This window comes from Gastrolobium bilobum, unplaced genomic scaffold (genome assembly GCF_033153095.1).
Source record: "Gastrolobium bilobum isolate Gb01-03AN ecotype WA unplaced genomic scaffold, APGP_CSIRO_Gbil_v1 utg15312, whole genome shotgun sequence".
NCBI classification, from domain to species: Eukaryota; Viridiplantae; Streptophyta; class Magnoliopsida; order Fabales; family Fabaceae; genus Gastrolobium; species Gastrolobium bilobum.
The window spans coordinates 42,361-62,960 of record NW_026900152.1 but is presented as its reverse complement, the minus strand read 5'-3'; the positions used below and the strand labels follow the sequence as shown (position 1 = coordinate 62,960).

The 20,600-nt window shown below is 34.3% G+C and overlaps 1 protein-coding gene across 1 annotated transcript; it reads left to right on the top strand.

The window, feature by feature from the left end:
• The first annotated feature begins 4,478 nt into the window (after nt 1–4,478).
• LOC133295520 (uncharacterized GPI-anchored protein At1g61900-like) lies at nt 4,479–10,018 on the top strand. Its single transcript, XM_061494358.1, has 8 exons — nt 4,479–4,578; nt 5,771–5,950; nt 7,280–7,879; nt 8,026–8,271; nt 8,396–8,407; nt 8,793–8,936; nt 9,098–9,142; nt 9,948–10,018. Exons 1-8 carry the CDS (start codon nt 4,479–4,481, stop codon nt 10,016–10,018), a joined length of 1,398 nt encoding a protein of 465 aa, XP_061350342.1.
• The last annotated feature ends 10,582 nt before the right edge of the window (nt 10,019–20,600 follow it).

The window sequence follows — 20,600 nt, the reverse complement described above, 5'->3', positions numbered from 1 at the left end:
TTCTAAATAAAAATAAAATTTAATAAATATACCTCTTTGGCTCTTTTCTTATTTAAACCTATAAAGCATAAATTAGCTTATTTATATATAATTAAATTTAAAACAAAGCTTGTATTTGTTCGTTTAGTAAAACAAACATACTTAATGGAACATTTAACAAGTTAAATAATACCCAAATAAATCAACTAATTTACACGCGTAAGACAAATTATATTTAGCTTTATGCGTAGTTTCAAATAAAGGGTTACAAGCTCGAAGTTGATGTCCTCAAATCACTGCTCAAAAAGCGGTATATCTCATTGAGCATGAAGGTTGATGGCACATTAGCACCTCGCCGCAACTTAAATATCAATCTGACAACTCTGTTCACCACTTTAATATTGGTCTCCCCTTCTTTTTTAGTTTGGTGGTCAATGTGTTGCAACCATTTTAAAATAGTCAATGTTTTCAATAACTGTATATAACAATGGGTTTTATAAGCGTTATAATGTAAGAAAAATGATTGTGTAATGTTATAGAGATTTGTTTTGCGTGCCGTAATTTTTCTTTTTTCTTCAAACAGTGTGAGCCCCACAAAATGTTGTGTGTGTAGAAAAGTTTGTTGTGTTATGTTAAATGACAAATGCAAATTCCTATAACAATTGTATTTCTTTTTAGGGGTGGTAATTTGGGTTGACCCGCCCCGCCCCGCCACCAACCCGCCAAAAACGGACGGGACGGGTTGACCCGCCAAAAAATATGAGTTGAAAAAATGAACCCACTCCGTTTTATGGTGGATTGGCGGGTTGCGGGTCAACCCACCAATCCGCCAATTAAAAAAAAATAATTAAAATTCAAAAATAAATTATATTTTATGAATTTTTCTAATATTATTTTATTTTATTTCACACTTCTCTATATTAATTTAGACTTTTAGTCTCAATCTTAAATGTATACTAATATTTGTCAAACATTCTTTAGGAATTTATATATAGATAACATTTATCATAAATAAATTTGATATTCTTTATTTTTTTCTAGGAAGTACTAAAATAAAAAAAAAATTGGATATCACAAAAATTTAAGGACTAATCTACCTAATTGTAAAAAAAAAAAAAAAATTATAACCCGGCGGGTCAACCCGTCCCTCGACGGGCTGAACCCGTTTTGACCCACTTCTAGGTGAGACGAGTTGAGGTGAGTTGACGGGTTGGCGGGTTGGCGAGTTGACCCGCCGAGCTCAACCCATATTGCCACCTCTATTTCTTTTATCCAATCCAATTTAATTCGGTTCGAATATTATGAGAGGAAAAATTAATTGGGTGGTTCCTCTCTCTCTCCTTCTTCTTTCTCTCTCTCTCCTCTCTTTTCTTTTTTCTCTTTGCTCGACTCACGTGAGCCGGGTTCACCCAATATTTGCTCTATGAGAGGGAGGACATTTTTAGTGAACCGGGAGCACATGGGTCTCCCTTTCAACTCATGACACTTGGATCAAAAGTTTTACTTTCTCTCTCTTTCGTACAAATTTTTAGAAAATACAAGTTATTTATTGGCTTGTCCCGCTAAATTTTTTATGCATCGGGTGCATATTAAATATTTTCTATGAGAGGAAAATTTTTTCCAATGCTATTTTTTATGGATTATATTTATCTCATTCAATATAAGATAACCCATCTTCCTACACACATAACAAAGATGGGGTCGTACTTTTTTTTCTCTCCAATTATTTGTGAGTCTCTTTTATTATTTTGTTTCACTAACATAAGATAACTTATCTATATCGACGACATAAAAAAAAGATTTCCATTTTTTATTCCGAGAACTTAAACTCAACAGCTCTCATTAAGGAGAACAAGTTACTTGTTATTTAAACTCATAACAGTTATTAACTATTGTATTCCAATTCCAACAAAAACATAACAAAGAAAAAAATAAAATAAACTATTGTCTTTGGATATTGTATAGCAATTTTCAATCCACTTTGAATAATCAATCATATACCTTTTCAATGAACATGCCTTAAATCAAACTGTATTTTATTTTAATCCATCTGCAGCTGACTTTACAACGAGGAGTAGCTTATTCTTTTATGCAAAATCAAACCCAATTGTCATTTGCTTTTTTAACTTGGAACGAATTTAGAGCCTCCAAGTTGTGAAATTAATGCTTAACTTTTAAATATTTTGATTAAAATAACTGGAACTTGCGTAAAGAGAACTAAAAGTAGTCAAACCATTGAAACTTATGGTTACCTACAATGATAACCAAAACAAATGTTGAAGGAAATTCATTTATGGTTACGTACAATGAATGTAGCACAATTTAAGAGTCAAAGCAAATTTATGAGAGTTGGATATGTGAAATGAAACCTCACGTGAAGCAAGGAGGAGATTTGTAGCACAAGATATCTTCAGCTTGAGGACACCATTTATTCTACGCATACTGTATTTGGTCCCATTAAAAATGCCAGCGAGATGGGGCATCTCTTCACATGGGAGATACCTAACGGTTCATTCATCTGTGTTTTCTTACATATATTGTTTCATACAAGATGTTGGAACTTAACCTTGTAGCTTGATTTGCAGTAATTGAGAGACAAATACTATGCTTCCAACTTGAGATTGTTTCATGTTTGGCAAGGTGAGATTTGAGTTATGAGTTCGAGTTATGAGATTCATAATTTTTGAAGAAAGTGTAGAGGTACGAACCCAAAATCAAATTAGTCAAATCCATTAGAGCTTTGTATCACCGGGTGATGTCTATAAAAAAAAAAAAAGAGAGACTAACAATATTGTGCTGCCCATTAAAACTTCGTACGACGGTTGGTATTTATATAAAAAAAAAGTATCACAACTCTAACTAGAATTAATTAAAGAGAAACTAACAATGTTTTGTTGTCCATGTGATCCTACATGACTCAAATCGAAATTTAGTAAAATAATTAATGAACCAATGGATAATATTAAAAAAAATATTAAAAATATCACATGGGACATTCTTAAATTTAAGTAATATCGAAATAATATATATCCTAAAATGTAAAAATAAATAATAAGAGAAAAAATATTTAAAATTATAAGACAAATACCCAACTAATATGTAAAATTTTAAAATGTATAATTAAAAGAAAAATATTTAAAATTGTAAAAAAATACATAATTAATTCAATAAATTTTAAATTTAAATAAAAAAATATAATAAAAAACCTTTTAAAAAGAAAATAAACTAAAAAAGTAAACTATTTGAAAAACTCTAATTTAATATATATATATATATATATATATATATATATATATATATATATATATATATATATTAAAAATATGATGAAGGTTATACTTACGACTTCTTTTTTTACAACCTCTTACAAGATTTTCGTCAATCAATAGTTATCATTTTCGCAAATTAAACTCATTAATTAATTATTAATTCACAATAAATAATTACCTATTTTAACATTCTCTCTCTTTTCCTTTATTACTATTGATCCACCTTTATATGATTATAATTCTCCACATGACATGTGTTGGGAACTCGGTTCCCTCATATCGGCTCAGGGGCCTTTGCGGAAGTCAGTCAATGAGATCCTCGATCTCAGATCTCAGCAATACCTCGGCCTGAATTTCACCAGGTCGGGCAGCGCAGCGAAAAAATCAAAATGTAATCACGAGAGAGAAGGAGAGATAGAACAAACAATTTTAATGTGGGAAAACCTTCTCTAATGAAAAAGTAAAAACTCACAGGACCTAGTTTAGATCAAAAATATACTATGAAAATAATGGTTACAAATAATCAGAATCACCAATGTGGTGGTTAACTCAACCTCTCCAACAATGGTGATAATCAAACTATCCTAGAGATGTTTCACTCAAACTCTCTCTAGAGATCTCTCAAATGCAAAGCATAAAGCTTTGCTCAAACAATCAAATAATTTTCTCAAATTTTTTTCTCTCATTCACTTAACCTAATCTCTACCCACAATTAATGAATATATAGAGGAGGTGAGATCTAAGGTTAGGGTTTTTAAGAAACTCCTCACCGAACTTAGACTTAGCATTAAAAGAATAAGCCAACAACATGATCATGTGAATTTTCAGACGAGAGGATGGAGATCCATAAATTATTGGTGCCGATGCCAATATTAGTTTTCACGTATGTTAAGAAAAGAGTGCAAATTAAACCTTAACGAAAGAGAGAATGAAGGTTCTGCTTGTAATGATTGTTTACATACTGAAAACAAAACTCACATCTCTATCACAAATTATCTGATTATTTTTTAATTTTATATTATATTAGTTTAAAAGTTTTTTCTTTGTATAAATTCACATATAATATTTTTTTAATTTATGATTGCTACCCTGTTTCGTTTTGTTGGCATTGGTTCCTTCAATCCAACGGTTCCTGCATGCTCAGATTGCCATCGGACGACTCAAAAAGACAACGTGTAAATGCTGGGATAGGAGGTAACATGGGATTAACTAACAAAGCTACCTCCGCACATGACATTGAATCCATCACGTGCTTTGCACGTGATCATCCCTGATAATGTGGCTGGCATGGCAAGTTGCAATGCCATGTCTTTCTCCCTCATCTCTTTCTGTAAATGACTGAACTGAACTTTGAGTGTTTGGATGAGTGAAGAGGTGAAAAGGGGTTTGTTAGAATACTAAGAATTATATGTTAGAAATAATTTATAGTATCTTAACTTTTCCATATTCCTTTGTGTTTCATGATTTTGTTTTCTTGTTTTTGCAGTTACAATTTTTAACCTTAATATTATTGTTATTCACCTAAATCCCTGTATTATTCTCTGCAGTCCTTTTCTGCACATTGCAATTTGTTTTTTTTTTTTTTCTCTCTCTCCCCCTTCCTTTTTTGTTCTTTTTGGGGGTTGCATTGAAGCTTTTTCTTTGAGATTCTGAAGTCAAGAACGTGTGAACCAACTTCTTAATGTTCACTTTGGGGTTCATTGTCTTGGTCGGTGACAAGCTGCAAATATGAAAGGAGTACACTCTCGCAGTCTCGTTCTTCAAATTACCGTGTTTCTTCTTCTGTGTATGTGTTATTTCAGATATCTTCATGACCCATAACTGCTAGTTTAACTTTTATTATTTAAATTGTCACTTAGCATTTCATGTCTGCATCTTTGTGGTTTGGTCCTTAAATTTCTGATAGATATAACAATGAAATTGCTATAAGCATTGGAATTGTGTTTTTTTTTTTTTTGGATAAACCACGTGTATCCTTCACCGGAGGCAATTCTATTTGGAAAAGGTTCAATATTAAGGCTTTAAATCCCTTCCAAAGATGGTACTGGGGAGGATCGAACACATGCTCTTATCTCCGGCTGCTTAGCTTCCATGCGCCCTGAGCTACCATCATTTGGTGTATTGGAATTGTGTTTGCATCTTAAGTAGAATAACGTATATTATTGATGTTATATGCTATAGGTTCAAACCATGATGTAAAGGGTAAACATGATCCAATTTTCCAAGGCAGTGTGCATCTTTTTTCACACTGTAGATTGTCAATGAGCTACCAGAAATAACAGCCAAACGCTAAGAAATGTTGACTTTTTCCCCAATTAAACTCATTTACAAGAACTGAATGTGTCATTCAAGTTGACATGCTGTATGATAGTATTGCATGCACTTAATAAAATTAAGCAGAGTGCCAGATATCTGAATGCTGAACATGAGTCTATTTATTTTGGGGCCTTGGGCAATGTATGAGTATTACATTTTCATCTAGAAATATCACTCCTTGAGCTGGAAAAATTGCCTCTATGCAGTTATGAGCAAGTCCCAGGGCTCCCTAATCAGTGGTGCAAAATATTCCCTTCCTATCACAACTAAGGTTGATGCACAGCCTCCTGATATCTCTCCAAGTTCACAGCCACAGCCCTTTATTCCTCTTGTAGCTCCTTCCCCATTGAGACCTTTCACGAATAATTCTGTGCCTAAGTTATCAGGTATGGTTTACTTTTCCTTTTCAGTTTGTCCATGTGAGACCTTATAATGTGAATTTTTGTTTCCTAAATTATTTTCTTCACAAATATTGCTCCCCCTTTGGCACATTATAGCTGTGGGTGAATAAAGGGGAGCAGAGACTAATCCTAGGGAGGCCAAGACTCAAAACTAGATTAATATATGTCGTCAAATATTTATGTCAAAGAGAAACTATATTATACAATATAGGCTTGAAGAATGAGGAGTTGTGAAGGGTGCAAAGTGAAATTAGAGTGCAGTAGCAGAAGTGAAAGTGCAGCACTATTGAGTTTGGTGCTGTGTTAAGTTGAGAAACAGTATGTTTTTGTATTGGGCTGCGGTGCGTGAAGACTGGTGCTATTTTTGCTATGAGTAAAAGATGAAGTGCAGGTGCAATGAAGTCAAGATTCGGAGGCATTGGTACTGTGCATGGATTCGTGTGAGTGCTGTGGTGGTTGGTTCATCCACTTTAGTGGCGTGTAACTGTGTATTGCAGTATTAGTGAGTTCAATTTGTTGTGTTAATGTTGATCATGGATCTGTGATGAAGGTGCTGCGACATGGGAAGATGGTGCAGGCAGTTTGAATCCTTTCGGTGGGGTGAGATGCAGGACAAGGGTGACCAATAACCTACATATGTTAAGTATATAATAAAAAATGTGGAAGTTGGGCTCCCACCGCCGAATAAATCTTTGGTGCTACTGTTGCACCAAGATACAGTACATCCCATTAATGAGAGCATTACACATCATAGGAGAGAGAAAAAATTTGGCAGAGAAAAGAAAACTTTAGCTGACATGTAATATTTTTATTGGTGGGATGTACTGAATCTTTGGTGCAACAGTAGCACCAAAGATTTATTCCCCACCGCCTAAGGAGAAAAGCATATCTGGATAAATGAAGAGTGAGAGTCTCTTGTGACAAAGTTATGTCTCAGAAATGTTTTGGGTATCCGTGAGCAATGGGGTACCTCTACAATTATTCCTAGCTTCATTATATGATTAAATTCACCATTGTGGATGAGACTATACAAGGCGTCTTGCTAGAAAACTGTGAAATCACTTCATTTTTCCTTTAAAATGCTACTGCACTTGCATTCCTAGTACACATGCTTTGAGAATCTTTAATTTCAAAGGACCCCCCCCCCCCCAAAAAAAAAATAAAAAAAATAACAACAACAACAACTCTCTCACACACAAAAAACACCACAAAGAAAAATAAAGAATAACACTCTTTAAGTGCTTGTCTTGAAATGCTTTGAATTGCAAATCCTTCTGGTTGCTGAGACGACCTAGAATTCCTTTTTACTTCCAGGCCTATGTTCATTGAATTTCTCAGCTGCTCAAGATGTAATGAGCACAACTGCTACTGATTGCTGGACTTCCTTTGCCCCATATTTGGCAAATGTTGTATGTTGTCCTCAATTTGATGCCATGCTGGTGACCCTCATAGGGCAGTCAAGCAAATACTCTGGAGTGCTAGCTTTGAACACAACTCATGCTAGTTACTGCCTCTCTGATGTTCAGAAGGTCTTAGTCAGTCAAGGAGCAAATGAGGACCTAAAAACTATATGTTCAGTCCATCCTGCAAATCTCACTGAAGCCTCTTGTCCTATTGTATTTGTTGATGAATTTGAGAGCATTATAGACTCTTCACGACTTCTGACTGCTTGTAGAAAAATTGATCCAGTAAATGAGTGTTGTGACCAAGTTTGCCAAAATGCTATATATTCTGCTGCAAGAAAAATTGCCTTGAATTATATGTCTAATTCAAATGGAAACCATAGCTTTCCTGGGCTGACAACTAGGATCAATGATTGTAAGAATATCGTCCTTCGCTGGCTGGCTAGTAAACTCGATCCATCCACTGCAAATAGTGTTTTTAGAGGACTTTCAAACTGCAACCTAAACAAAGGTGAGCAAGAGGAAAAAAGGAGAAAAGAAAAGGAAAATAAATTCTCATACATCATATTTGATTATTACACTTTTGGCTAATTTATTGGAATATAAAGCATAAATCTGACATGTTGATGTTCAATGTTATTATAATACTTCATTCAGTATGCCCGTTGGTTTTTCCAAATGTCACAAGTGTTGTGAAAGAATGTGGAAATCTGATAAGTAACCAAACATCTTGCTGCAAAGCCATCAAAAATTATGTGTCCTATTTACAAGAACAGAGCTTTGTAACCAATCTGCAAGCCTTGAAATGTGCTGCATCACTTGGAAAGAAGTTGCAGAAAGCAAATATCTCCAATAATGTTTATAATCTTTGTCATATAAGCCTGAAGGACTTTTCTCTTCAAGGTTGGCATTGTTATATTTCCATTGCTTAGGAAGTTTTACCCTTTCTCCACTTACTGAGACTGATCCTTGTCCTGTTCTGCAATTTATTGTTAATGGTCGTTGGATGTTCTCATGGATGAATCAGTTGGATCACAAGGTAACATTTATAGAACGAAATTTTTATTGACATATTGCTTTACCATGCTGCTGAAATGAGAATAGAATTTTTACACGTTCTCCTTTCTCATCATAATTACAGTGGTTATCTGAAATGAATACTTTCCATTTTTTAAATATTTTAATTTCACTTAGGAATGAATCTTAATTGGAGTCAAATGTTTTAAATAAAATGTAAACTAACTTCATTTAAGCACTGCAATGAATAAATTTTCAATTTTTCGCACCATTACTTAAACCGAGATACTTTAAGTGAAATGACAGTGTATATTTATGCAGTTTACACATAAGATTCTTGTGGATACTGCGTCTAATTTTCATTAGTGTTGTATTATCTAAAACTCAATCATTTTGATTTCATCTAGAATCTGGCTGTCTTTTGCCGAGTCTGCCGTCAGATGCAGTGTTTGATGGAATTTCAGGGATTGGATTCATTTGTGACCTTAATGACAACATTGTAGCTCCATGGCCTTCAACATCATACCCGCTTTCCTCATCATGCAATAGAAGTATGTCTATGCTCCCCACATATATCACCCTTTCCCCTTCTACAGCATTGAATTGTCTTTTCCTTGTAATATTTCTACTGTGACCAAGGCCATAAATGAATATATCTTCACTCTTTGTGCTACGGCTAATCCATTTGTTCCTTGAATTTATGGCATTGCAGCTACAAAACTTCCATCCCTTCCTACAGCTACATCTTCACAAAATGGTAAGAACCATCGTCCACACCATTGTATTGGTACGAACTAGTTTTTCAGGTCTGATCTTTTCTTCATTTTCAAAGCAATGATAATTGTAAGATATATAAGGTGCATTGTCTCTTCTTGCCTCTATGATTTTTTTAATCATTAAAGAGGTAGATGTCTAGAGCAGTGATAAAGTTGTTTCTCTGTGACTCAAAGGTCACGGGTTCGAATTTGGGAAACCGTCTTTTTACAATTATGTAAGGATAAGGATAAGGCTGTATACAAAAATTTCCCTCACCTCACCCTTGCTAGTCAGAGTTTATTGGGGAGTGGTTTTTTCAAAGAGGTAGATGTCTAATATAAGGGCTAAGAAACCAGTTTGTATTTTGATTTAATGTGATGGAGATGAGTGATGACTCACTTTATAAGTGACAGCAGGGGAATGAAGGGGTGGAATCAATAAAAATCTATCTTGACTGTACCAAAAAAAAAAAAAAATCTCGAGAGAATGTAGAAGTTGACACGTGTGTGCTTTCTTATGGTGGTGTTTAACATATGTATGATGTGGTGTATTGAGTAACACAAATTTATAAGGGAATTGTAAGCTAATTGAGAGGATCATGATTAATGTTGGATCTGTAAGTTAGCAGAGTCTATAGAAGAGACAATCACACGGGATGACATATCATTTACACACAAAGAGAAGACAATGAGAGCGGTGAGTGTACAGTGACAATAAAAGAGGCTAGGGTTCCCCCAGTTACCCTTGGATGGATTGCTATGCATTCACATTGATGAGTGTCTAATTTGAATTTCCATTTGTTGCAGGTCTTTTCATAAATACCTTGGTTTTGCCTCTCCTCTTCACCTCTGTCTTATTTCTCAAGAGACTTCTTTAACCTTGGAGTTCTCTATATTTGAGTTCTTTTGGCTACAGGGTTTTTTCAGGTAAGTTGGCTATTCTTTGAGGCTTTAGGGAAGGACTAAAAGTCCTTATTCCTATCCAATCATCCAATATATTTATATTGTCAATCGTTAATGAGTACAGAAATACAACCTTGAGATAGTTTTTCTGGTTGATTCTTGATTGTATTATTACCGTATCATTGTTTCAATATTCTTTGGAATTGTAATAAGTTTTATTTTTTATAAAGAAATGATATAAATATAAAAAAAAAAAAAAAAAAATTATCTTAAGTTCTTTCTGTGTTTTATTTTTCCTTTTTCACTAGATAACGATAGTGTTGCACAATTAGCTGCTTACAAAAACGAATTGGAATTCCCTTACACGAGATTGTCATACATGGTCATTTGATGGAGACAGAGTGAGACAAAAAAATCCCTATGAGACTGTCATGCATTAGTCCTTGAACAAAAGTCCCACGAATCAAATGATGTTGTCATACGTGGGTCTCACGTGAGAGATCTGATTCCAATTTTGCGGTTCAGCTTATAGGATTGATTTTGTGTGGTGCTGCGGTTGAGGTTCTCGCCCCTTTCTACATCAAAAACATTGGTTAGCACTTAGCACTATATATGCTGTGACTCCGAAAATGTAGAAATTGAATTTGTGATTTATTCAATGCGGTGTTATCATTTTAAATACGGGGGTGCTTTTATTTTGCCACGCCGAAAATTCTAAAACATCTTGCACTTACGTACTTACCATGACATTTCCGTTCTTTCATTTTACTATTATTATTTTTTCTGTTGAAATTTGAATAGCACAGATGTCGTGAACGAGAACAATAACTTCAATTCATTTTCTAACACAAATATCAATTTTGGTTACGGTTAGAAGAGTTAAAAAAATCGTCATCGATTTCGTCATAGTAGCAATTTTATGAATGACATGTTGAGGAGTTAGCGGGTATTTTTTAATATGATCCAGGACCACCAGGGTCATTCCATTAAGAAAGTGAATTTTTTTCATTTTCTCTCTCCTCTCTCCTCAATCTTTTCTCTCTTTCTCTCACCTCCGTCTCACCAATTATTCCCTGGGTTGGAGCACACAAAACCAGCTCAGAGTTAGTGGCACCAAATTCACACCTAGTCTGAATTTGATTATAATTTGAATTGGCTGCACACACACACATATATATATATAGGGTTTTATAAGAGTTATGTTGTAGAAAAAATAATTGTGTAATGTTATAGAGATTCGTTTTGCGTGCTTTAGTTTTTTTTTTTTTTTTACTTAAAAAAGTGTGGGCAATATTGTGTGTGTAGGAAATTTTATTATGTCATGTTAAAAGACAAACTAGAACCCCATATATATATATATATATATATATATATATATATATATATATATATATATAGAGTTTTATAAAAGTTACGTTATAGAAAAAGTGATTGTGTCATATTATAGAAATTTGTTTTCCGTGCTTTAATTTTTATTTTTATTTTTTGCTTCAAAAAATGCGGGCCCCACAAAATGTGTGTGTAAGAAAAGTGATTATATCATGTTGCATGATGAATATAAACTCCATATATATAATAAGTATTTATATTTTTTATGCATCGAAAAAAAAATTCTTGCACATGGGATCCATCATGAGAGAAGAAAAAAAAAGAGTAAAGTATTTTTTTGGGTCTTAAATAAATATTATGGGCCAATTTAATTCCTTAAAAAAAAACTTGTGTTCCTTTAAAATTTAAAATAAATTTATGTTAGTTATTTTGAGGGACTAACATGAGTCTCTTTCGAATTTCAGAAGAATCACAATTTCAACTAATTACATCTATTTTGAAATTTAGAAGTCCATAAGTTAATTTTTTTTTTTTTTAAGAATTAAAATGAGTCTGTAATTTTTGTGGGGATCCAAAAATTTCTGTACTAAAAAAAAAAAAGTTGCAGCGCGGGTTTCGTTAAGTGTGCCGGAAAAAATTTGTTGTTCCGCATAAGAAACATAAAAACATATAGGACTTTGTCTTAGACTTCAACAATAGAGACGTGTAACTCTTAGATTCATAATCTAAGCATCTCCATAGTCCAAAAATGTGTATAAACAATGAGAATGATGTTCCATGAACAGCCAGCTACGAAGAAACATAAGATAAAATAAAACACCACAGTTGATCTTACGTGTAATTTCGGCGGCTAGAAATTTTTAAGCAAATCATCTCTTTTAAACACAAATAATTTGCTAAATAAAGTTTAAAATTTTCAATACAAATATGATAACTTGTCTTTTACTGCTTGAATTACGTAAATTACCAAATAAAAAATAAAAAATAAAAAGTTGTGACACACAATTTTATTTCTCACTAGTAGAAGAAATATTTCTCCTATAACATGAGAATTCTTTCCCCTAAAACTTAAATCTGATATATCAGATATACATGTTAATATGGTTATTGAGTCAAGTGATGTTAAGTTCTCTGAAGATGTATTTTCGTATAACAAGATATGTGAATCAAGTGGTAATAATGAGAATAACGTTGTGAGACCTCGAGATGCTACAACTAGTGTTGATCTGCAGAGGATGAACTAGACGTAGTAAGAGGCAAATGACCGTCACACCCTTTGGACTTGATTTTTTGACATATCTGTTAGAAAATAAGCCTCGAACGATAAAGAGGCTATAACATCCCCAGAAGCATCATTCTAGGAAGAGGCTATCAATAGTGAAATTGAAACTATCCTGTCAAATCATACTTGGGAACTGGTAAACCTACCTCCTGGCAATAAACCTCTAGGAAGTAAGTGGGTCTTCAAAAGGAAGATGAAGGAATATGGCACTATTGATAAGTATAAAGCTAGGCTTGTGGTAAAAGGCTACAGACAGCGTGAAGGTCTCAATTACTTCGATACTTATTCACTTGTTACAAGAATTACGTCCATTAGGATGTTGATCGCAGTAGCTGTGTTGAATGGGTTAGAAATACATCAAATGAATGTTAATACCACCTTCTTAATTTATGACCTAGATGAAGAGATCTATTTAGAACAACCTGAAGTTTTCGCTGTCCCAAGACAAAAACGGAAAGTTTTTCGCTTAATAAAATCCCTTTACGGGTTAAAACAAGCTCCAAAGCAATGGCATGCGAAATTTGATAAAATTATGTTATCAAATGGTTTCCGTATAAATGAATGTGACAAGTGTGTCTATATTCGGAATACTGAGAAAATATTTGCCATAGTTTGTGTTTATGTGGACGATATGTTGATAATGAGTAGCAATAATCAAATGATTGAAGCTACTAAACAATTACTTACAAGTAAATTTGACATGAAAGATATAGGGATATCAGACGTTATCTTGGGTATTAAAATCCATAGAACATCTGAAGGGTTGGCTTTGTCACAGGCTCATTACATTACTAAAATTCTTGATAAATTCAAAAGTTTGAATATAGCTCCTGTGAAGAACCCCATAGATTTTAATCTTAAATTATCAAAGAACATTGGTAAAGCTGAAGCACAAAAGGAATATGCTCAAGTGTTAGGCTGTCTTATGTATATTATGAACTGTACCAGACCTGATATTGCTTATGCAGTGAATCTGTTAAGTCGCTTCACTAGTAATCTAAATGAGTTTCATTGGAAAGCTATGGTAAGATTTTTGGGATACTTGAAACACACTCAAAGCTTTGCTTTGCATTACAAAAAGTACCCTGCAGTTATAGAAGGGTATTGTGATGCAAACTGGATCACTGGCTCCAGTGACACTAAGTCCACAAGTAGATTTGTGTTCACCCTTGGTGGGGGTGCTGTGTCTTGAAAATTGTCCAAGCAGACTTGCATTGCAAGGTCAACCATGGAAGCAGAATTTATTGCTTTAGATAAAGCCGATGTGGAAGCCGAACGACTTCGTAATTTTATTGAGGATGTTCCTAATTGGCCAAAGCTGGTACCAGCCGTATGCATACATTATGATAGCCAAGCTGTTATTGGAAAGGCAAGAACGTCATGTATAACGGTAAGTCTAGACATATACGTCGTAGACATGATACTATGAGACAACTACTCTCGAGTGGAATCATTACAATTGACTATGTGAAGTCTAAAGAGAACATAGCGGATTCGTTGACCAAAGGGATTCCTAGAGAGTTGGTTGAGAATTTATCGAAAGGAATGAGTTTAAGGCCTATCAATTGTTGATCATTGCGGTAACTCTACCTTGATGAGTGAAGATCCCACGAACTAGGTTCAAAGAAACAAATAAGTGATGATCGATTGTTAACACTGTAGAGTTTCTAAAACTCATACTCATTCCTATGAAAAGACAGTGTATATATAAAGGTAAGCATTTAGAATTTTAATGGTTTCTTAATTTGATGTGATTAAATGATGTAAGGTAAGTTACATCACAAGGAATCACCTATGTGAGTGTGAAGTGAGGGCCGCTTCTATGAGAATTTATAAAGGTCGATTCTTTTGAACACTGACAGAACCAGACAGGTGTCCAGGGCTAAAATGGGTACAACAATGAGGACCAATAATGTTAGAGAAGAAATTGCGTTACTCCTATTGTCTTGGTATACACTTAAAGTTGACGGTTCAAGTCGTCATGACCACCGAATGACCAAGTATACCCGATAGGTTTCACTAGAGAAGGTTCAAAGGTGACCCCTACCTATCTCGATGCAATTGTTTCTCGCTAAGGAATCGCACCTTGCATTCATGTTCATTTGCATATAGTCATTATGAATTGACTTCTTATCCATGTGGGGGATTATTGGATTTTGTATCTAATTCCTGTGGGTTATGAATAAGAAGTGGGTTAAGGAAGGAAAGAAAGAAGTAAGGTGAAAGGGAAGTCCCACATTGGACAAGTGGTGAGAGATGGAAAGGTCTATAAACCTCCACATCACTCCTGTTATATGCTAGTACCTTTATGATATGCATGTGGTGTTTCACCTATACGGTAAGTCTGAGTATATGGTACATACAACATGGTGAGGCTGTGGGTGAGGTACAAGCGGTGTTCCTTGTACTACATGTGGGTGATAGACATATTCCTGTATTTCTCTGGCCAGTAGAATAGTTTAAACACACATGACATAAATATCTGTTGCACTGCATAGTTTTGGAACTTATATTGCACATGTAAGTGAGCTTGGGGTGGAAGATCCTTGAGGACCCCTTGTCTTACTGAGATTTCTAGTTTAGAGATCTCACCCCACGTTTGAGGAATGCTTATTTCAGGATCAGGTAATGTGGGGGTTGAGGCCCCAGGCGGCAGGAGGCCAGAGCTGAGTTAGATATTGATGATATTATATGCTGACATGTTGGATGCTGGATATGCTTGCTGATTTTATGCTTTTAGCTTCATTTTATGATTTTGGATTATCTTGTTGAAACTCTGTCGTTTATGCTGTTGATTTGGTGAGCATGGGGATTGTCCATGCCACGTAGACTTGTTATGTCTTGTTTTAATTAGAGTTGTATTAATGTATTAGGATATTGTCCGGATTACGTGATGTAATGCCGTGACTTAGATACTCACTTTATATTTATATATTGAGGTATTTCAGTAGATGTCTTATTGCAATTTACATACAGGCGATATTTTATGAAATTGATTAAGTAATCAACTTGGCTAAGTATAATGACGTCACAAGTGAGTAGAAAAAGATTTTCCGTATATTTAATTAAGCGCAGCTTAATACGATAGTATGATAACATTACCGGGTATACACGGGATGTTACATCAAGATCCTTCATCTCAAAAAATTTAGTGAGAAATGTCTTGGTTTCAAGCAATAACCTATATCACTGCTGGCAAGTAATATATCATCAACATATAATATTAGGAATATGAATTTACTCCCACTGAACTTGTGGTACACACAATCTTCTACCAAGTTCACCTCAAAGCAATATAAAATGATAACCTGATGAAATTTATGATACCATTGACGAGAAGCTTGCTTAAGGCCATAGATGGACTTTTTTAATTTGCAAACCATAGACTTTGAATCACCAAATACAAAGTTTTTTGGTTGCACCATATAAATGGTCTCATTAATGTTACCAATGAGAAACGTTATTTTTACATCCATCTGATGTAGCTCCAAATCCAAACGGGGCACAAGTGCCAATATGGTCTTAAAAGAGTCCTTCATAGAAACTGGAGAGAAGGTCTCTGCATAGGCTATGCCTTCCTTCTGAATGAAACCTCTAGCAGTTAGACGTGTCTTATATCTTTCGATGTTGCCCTTAGAATCCTTTTTGGTTTTAAATATCCATTTACAACTAATGGGTTTTGCACCTTTAGGTAACTCGACAAGATCCCAAACGTCATTATCTTTCATAACTTCATCTCATCTTTCATTGCATCAATCCATTTATGAGCATCAGAGCTTTCTAACACTTGTTGGAGTTGATTGGATCATCTTTCTTCAAGCCTAAAATATTTTCATGCTCTTGAAGAAACACAATATAATCATCTGGAATTGTGTTTCTCATTTCTCTAATGGATCTCCTAAATGGCACTTCTTGAGTTTGTTGAGTTTGTTCTTCATGTGGCATGGATGTGGTTCATTGTTGTCTTGACCCAAAGTAATGTCAGGAACCAAAGCCTGTTCCATAATAATGTCATGAACAGGTACCTGATCATTAATTGTTTGTACCAGATTTGCATATTGAATAACGACAATATTAGGAAGAGAAATATAATTTTCTTCATCATCAAAGGCAACATTTCTTACTTTATCTCCCCCCACCCCCAAACTCAACATCCTCAAGGAATCTGGCATTTTCCATCTCAAAAAAAGATTTTGTAGTGTTATTATAAAACTTAAAGCTCCGAGATCGTTCAGCATATCCAACAAAATAGTAGCTGATTGTTCTTGAGTCCAACTTCCTTTCATTTGACCTATAAGGCCTTGCTTCAGCTGGACAACCCCGAATGTTTAAACGTTTTATGCTAGTTTCTATCTAGTCCATAGCTCATAAGGGGTTTTTGCCACTGCTTTGCTTGGAACCCTGTGAAGGATATAAACTGCAGTCTTTAGTACTTCTCGCCAAAGTGATTATGGTAATGAAGAATGACTAAGCATACTCCTCACCATGTCTTTAAGAGTCCGGTTTTATCTTTCTGCAACACCATTCATGCCAGATTTTCCTGGCATTGTGTATTGTGTGACGATTCCACACTCCTTTAGGAAGACCGCAAAGGGCCTTGGACGTTGCTCACCTGATCCATCAAATCTACCATAGTATTCACCACCACAATCAGATCTTATGGCATTAATTTTCTTGCCTAGTTGAAGATCAACTTCAGCCTTAAATTCTTTGAACACGTCCAATGATTGTGATTTCTCACTAATCAAATATAGGTAGCCAAATCTTGAATAGTCGTCTATGAACGTGATAAAGTATTGTTGAACATTCCAAGAAGCTGTAGGGAATGGTCCATATATATCCGTATGAATCAGTTCTAAGACGTCTGATGCTCTGTTGGAACCTATTTTCCTTATGTTTGTCTGTTTCCCCTTTATGCATTCAATGCACACCTCAAAATCATCCAGATTAAGGGGTTCAAGAATTCCATCATTCACAAGCCTCTTAATTCTCTATTTACAAATATGACCTAAACGCTTGTGCCAGAGAATGCCAGAATTCTCATTTAATTTTTGCTTTGTACCTTGTGCATTTAAGTGCATTATTTCATTATCAGTAGCAACAATATCAAGCATGTAAAGATTATTAGTCAAAGAACCAGTACCAATAATATTTGAATTAAGAGAAAGACAAACTTTAGTATTTCCAAATGAACAAGAATAACCAAATTTGTCCAAACTTGAAATAGAAATTAAGTTCCGTCTAAATGATGGTACAACAAAGTCTCAATCAAATTCAAATAAACACCAGTCTTTAACAATAATCTAAATTTTCCTATAGCTTGAACTGCAACCTTCTTGCCATCACCCACAAAGATGTATCTCTCAAGATCACTTAGCGGTCAGCTCCACAGGAAACCCTGCATAGTCATACTTATGTGAGTAGTAGCACCAGAATCTACCCACCAAGTATCAATAGGCGCAAAAGCTAAACTAATTTCAGAACAAACAAAAGTGAGAGTAATACCTTTCTTTACTCGCCATGCCAGAGATTTGGAACACTCTTTCTTCATGTGTCCATATTTTCTACAAAAGAAGTAAGTGAAATCATGATCCTGCTTCTTTTGTTTCTTTTGCATGGGCAAAGCTTCCGCATTATCCTTAGCTTTCTTCTTTTTCTTTCCTTGAGAGGTTGATGCCAAGTGAGAACTATCAGTCTTTTCTCGTTGTAACCTCTCTTCCTCTTATACACAGTGAGCAATGAGCTCTTTAAGAGTCCATTTTCCCTTTGGGTGTTATATCTCACTACAAATTGACCGTATTGTGCAGGAAGAGAGATTATAACTAAGTACATGAGCAACTCAGATGGCAGCTCTAACTTTAATGCCTTTACTTTTTCAGCAAGGTTAGACATTTCCATAATATACTCCCTTATGTTTCCCTTTACATTATACCTCATATTAATGAGTTTGGACAAGGTTTGACCAATTTCGGCCTTTTCATTTCGAGCAAAGTATTGGTCGAGTTCCTTCAGAAACATCTTGGCATCAGTAATCTCAACTATTGAAACCCTAAACGCCTCTGGGATGGAGCATTTCATGATCATCAAACACATGCGATTTGAGCGTTCCCATTTCTCAACCTTATCCGTATTCGGATTTTCTGAAATAGAAATGGGTTTCTCAGTCCTTAGCACATTGTCTAAATCCATGCAGTTGAGAACTATTTCCACATGCTCTTTTCACAGCTTGAAATTCACCCCATTAAGCTTGGAAATCATATTCACTTGAGCAACAAAGTTAGCAGAAATAGCAGAAACTGTATAGAGAAAAAATAAGATAACATACTCATAACAATAATCTCATATATATATTTAAACACCATCATAATCATATTACATACATGATATTCACAAATAATCTGAAGTCAAATGAGTTTATTTACAAGATACCTAGCACAACATTGACATTCAGTCTTTGGACAAAAAAGTATCAACTTCCAAGTGATACTCTCAATGCAGTAATCAAACATTGACAATAAGTCATGTCAAACCATAGCCTTCCTTTGGGCCGACTATGACTCACATGACCTTCCTTTGGGCCTATAATTATTCGCATAAATAATATATATTTATATGATCAACCTATTTGAAATTAAATTAACCTTTATAAATTTGGCCACTTTTGCGGCTAACAAATCTATCATATTCAATTTCAAATAGAAACCGTTAGGGATAATAAACACATTTAAAAATAAAATAACAACAATAAAGAAAATTATTCTTTATCATTCCTCAATGTATATGCATACATACTGTATCATTCTATCAATAACAATAAATACCTTTTCATTATAAGGCTTAAAAATTAATGCACAATCGATTCACAAGTAAGTCTTTTCAAATGAAAGCTTAAAAACGATGCACAATACCCCAAAAAAAAAATTTAATTTGGCTTTTGATAAAGAATATCAAATCTAAGAAAAATTCAAAATCAAAGACCTTAAACAATTGATTTCTTTCAAACTATAAGTCCAGAATTTTCTAAGAGAATTCATTGTTCATTCAAATTCTCAATTCAAACAACAAACGCTCATCAATTATATAGCCAAAAAATTTCAAACATTACATCTTTACGCATATTCAAAAGTTTAAATAATAAACCCTTATTAAATTGCAAATCCTACATTTTCAAAAGATTGTAACTTTTGTTCCACAACCAAAAATTACCGTCAAGGAACAAAAATAACACTACATAGCTAATACGAAATACATGAGATGGACCCCCCGTTCGAAAAACAATAAACTTTATGCCAAAAAGACAACAAAGCAAAACTTTTCATGATTCAGCATATATAAAAATCACAAAACTTAATTCCCTCATGATTCAATATGATGATGGCTCTAATACCAATTGTTGGAATAATAATTCCTCTTAACCTTATGGTGATAACTATTACCAACAAACCAAGATCCATCATACCAAATCATAAAGGAATATTAACATAAAGGTGGAGGCATACCTGTCTCCATAGCAGCGGAATAACTTCGATCTTCTCCTTTGGGGTATGCGATCTTTCTTTGTCGAATAGCCTTAATCCTTATTCTTTTGTATGATTTTCTCTTTATGGGGTATGCGATCTTCCTCAGTAAAATAGCCCTAATCTTTTTTTCTTTAGTGTGTTGTCTCTCTCTTGATGGGGAAGAGAAACTAGGGTTGTTTTTTTTCTTGACATATTGGGGACCATAACCCTTTATAGTGTTTTTCTTTATTGTTGGGCCAATAAGCTCCAATTATACCTAGTTGGTCTAATACTGGTATCCACCCATTTGTCCCACACTTACTTAAGAATTTATTTGGACATATTTATTTGATCACTTTAATTTACCCAATATATATTAAACAACACAATATAATTATTTATACAATATGTAGCCCACAAACACATTACGAAATATATTTTCCTAAC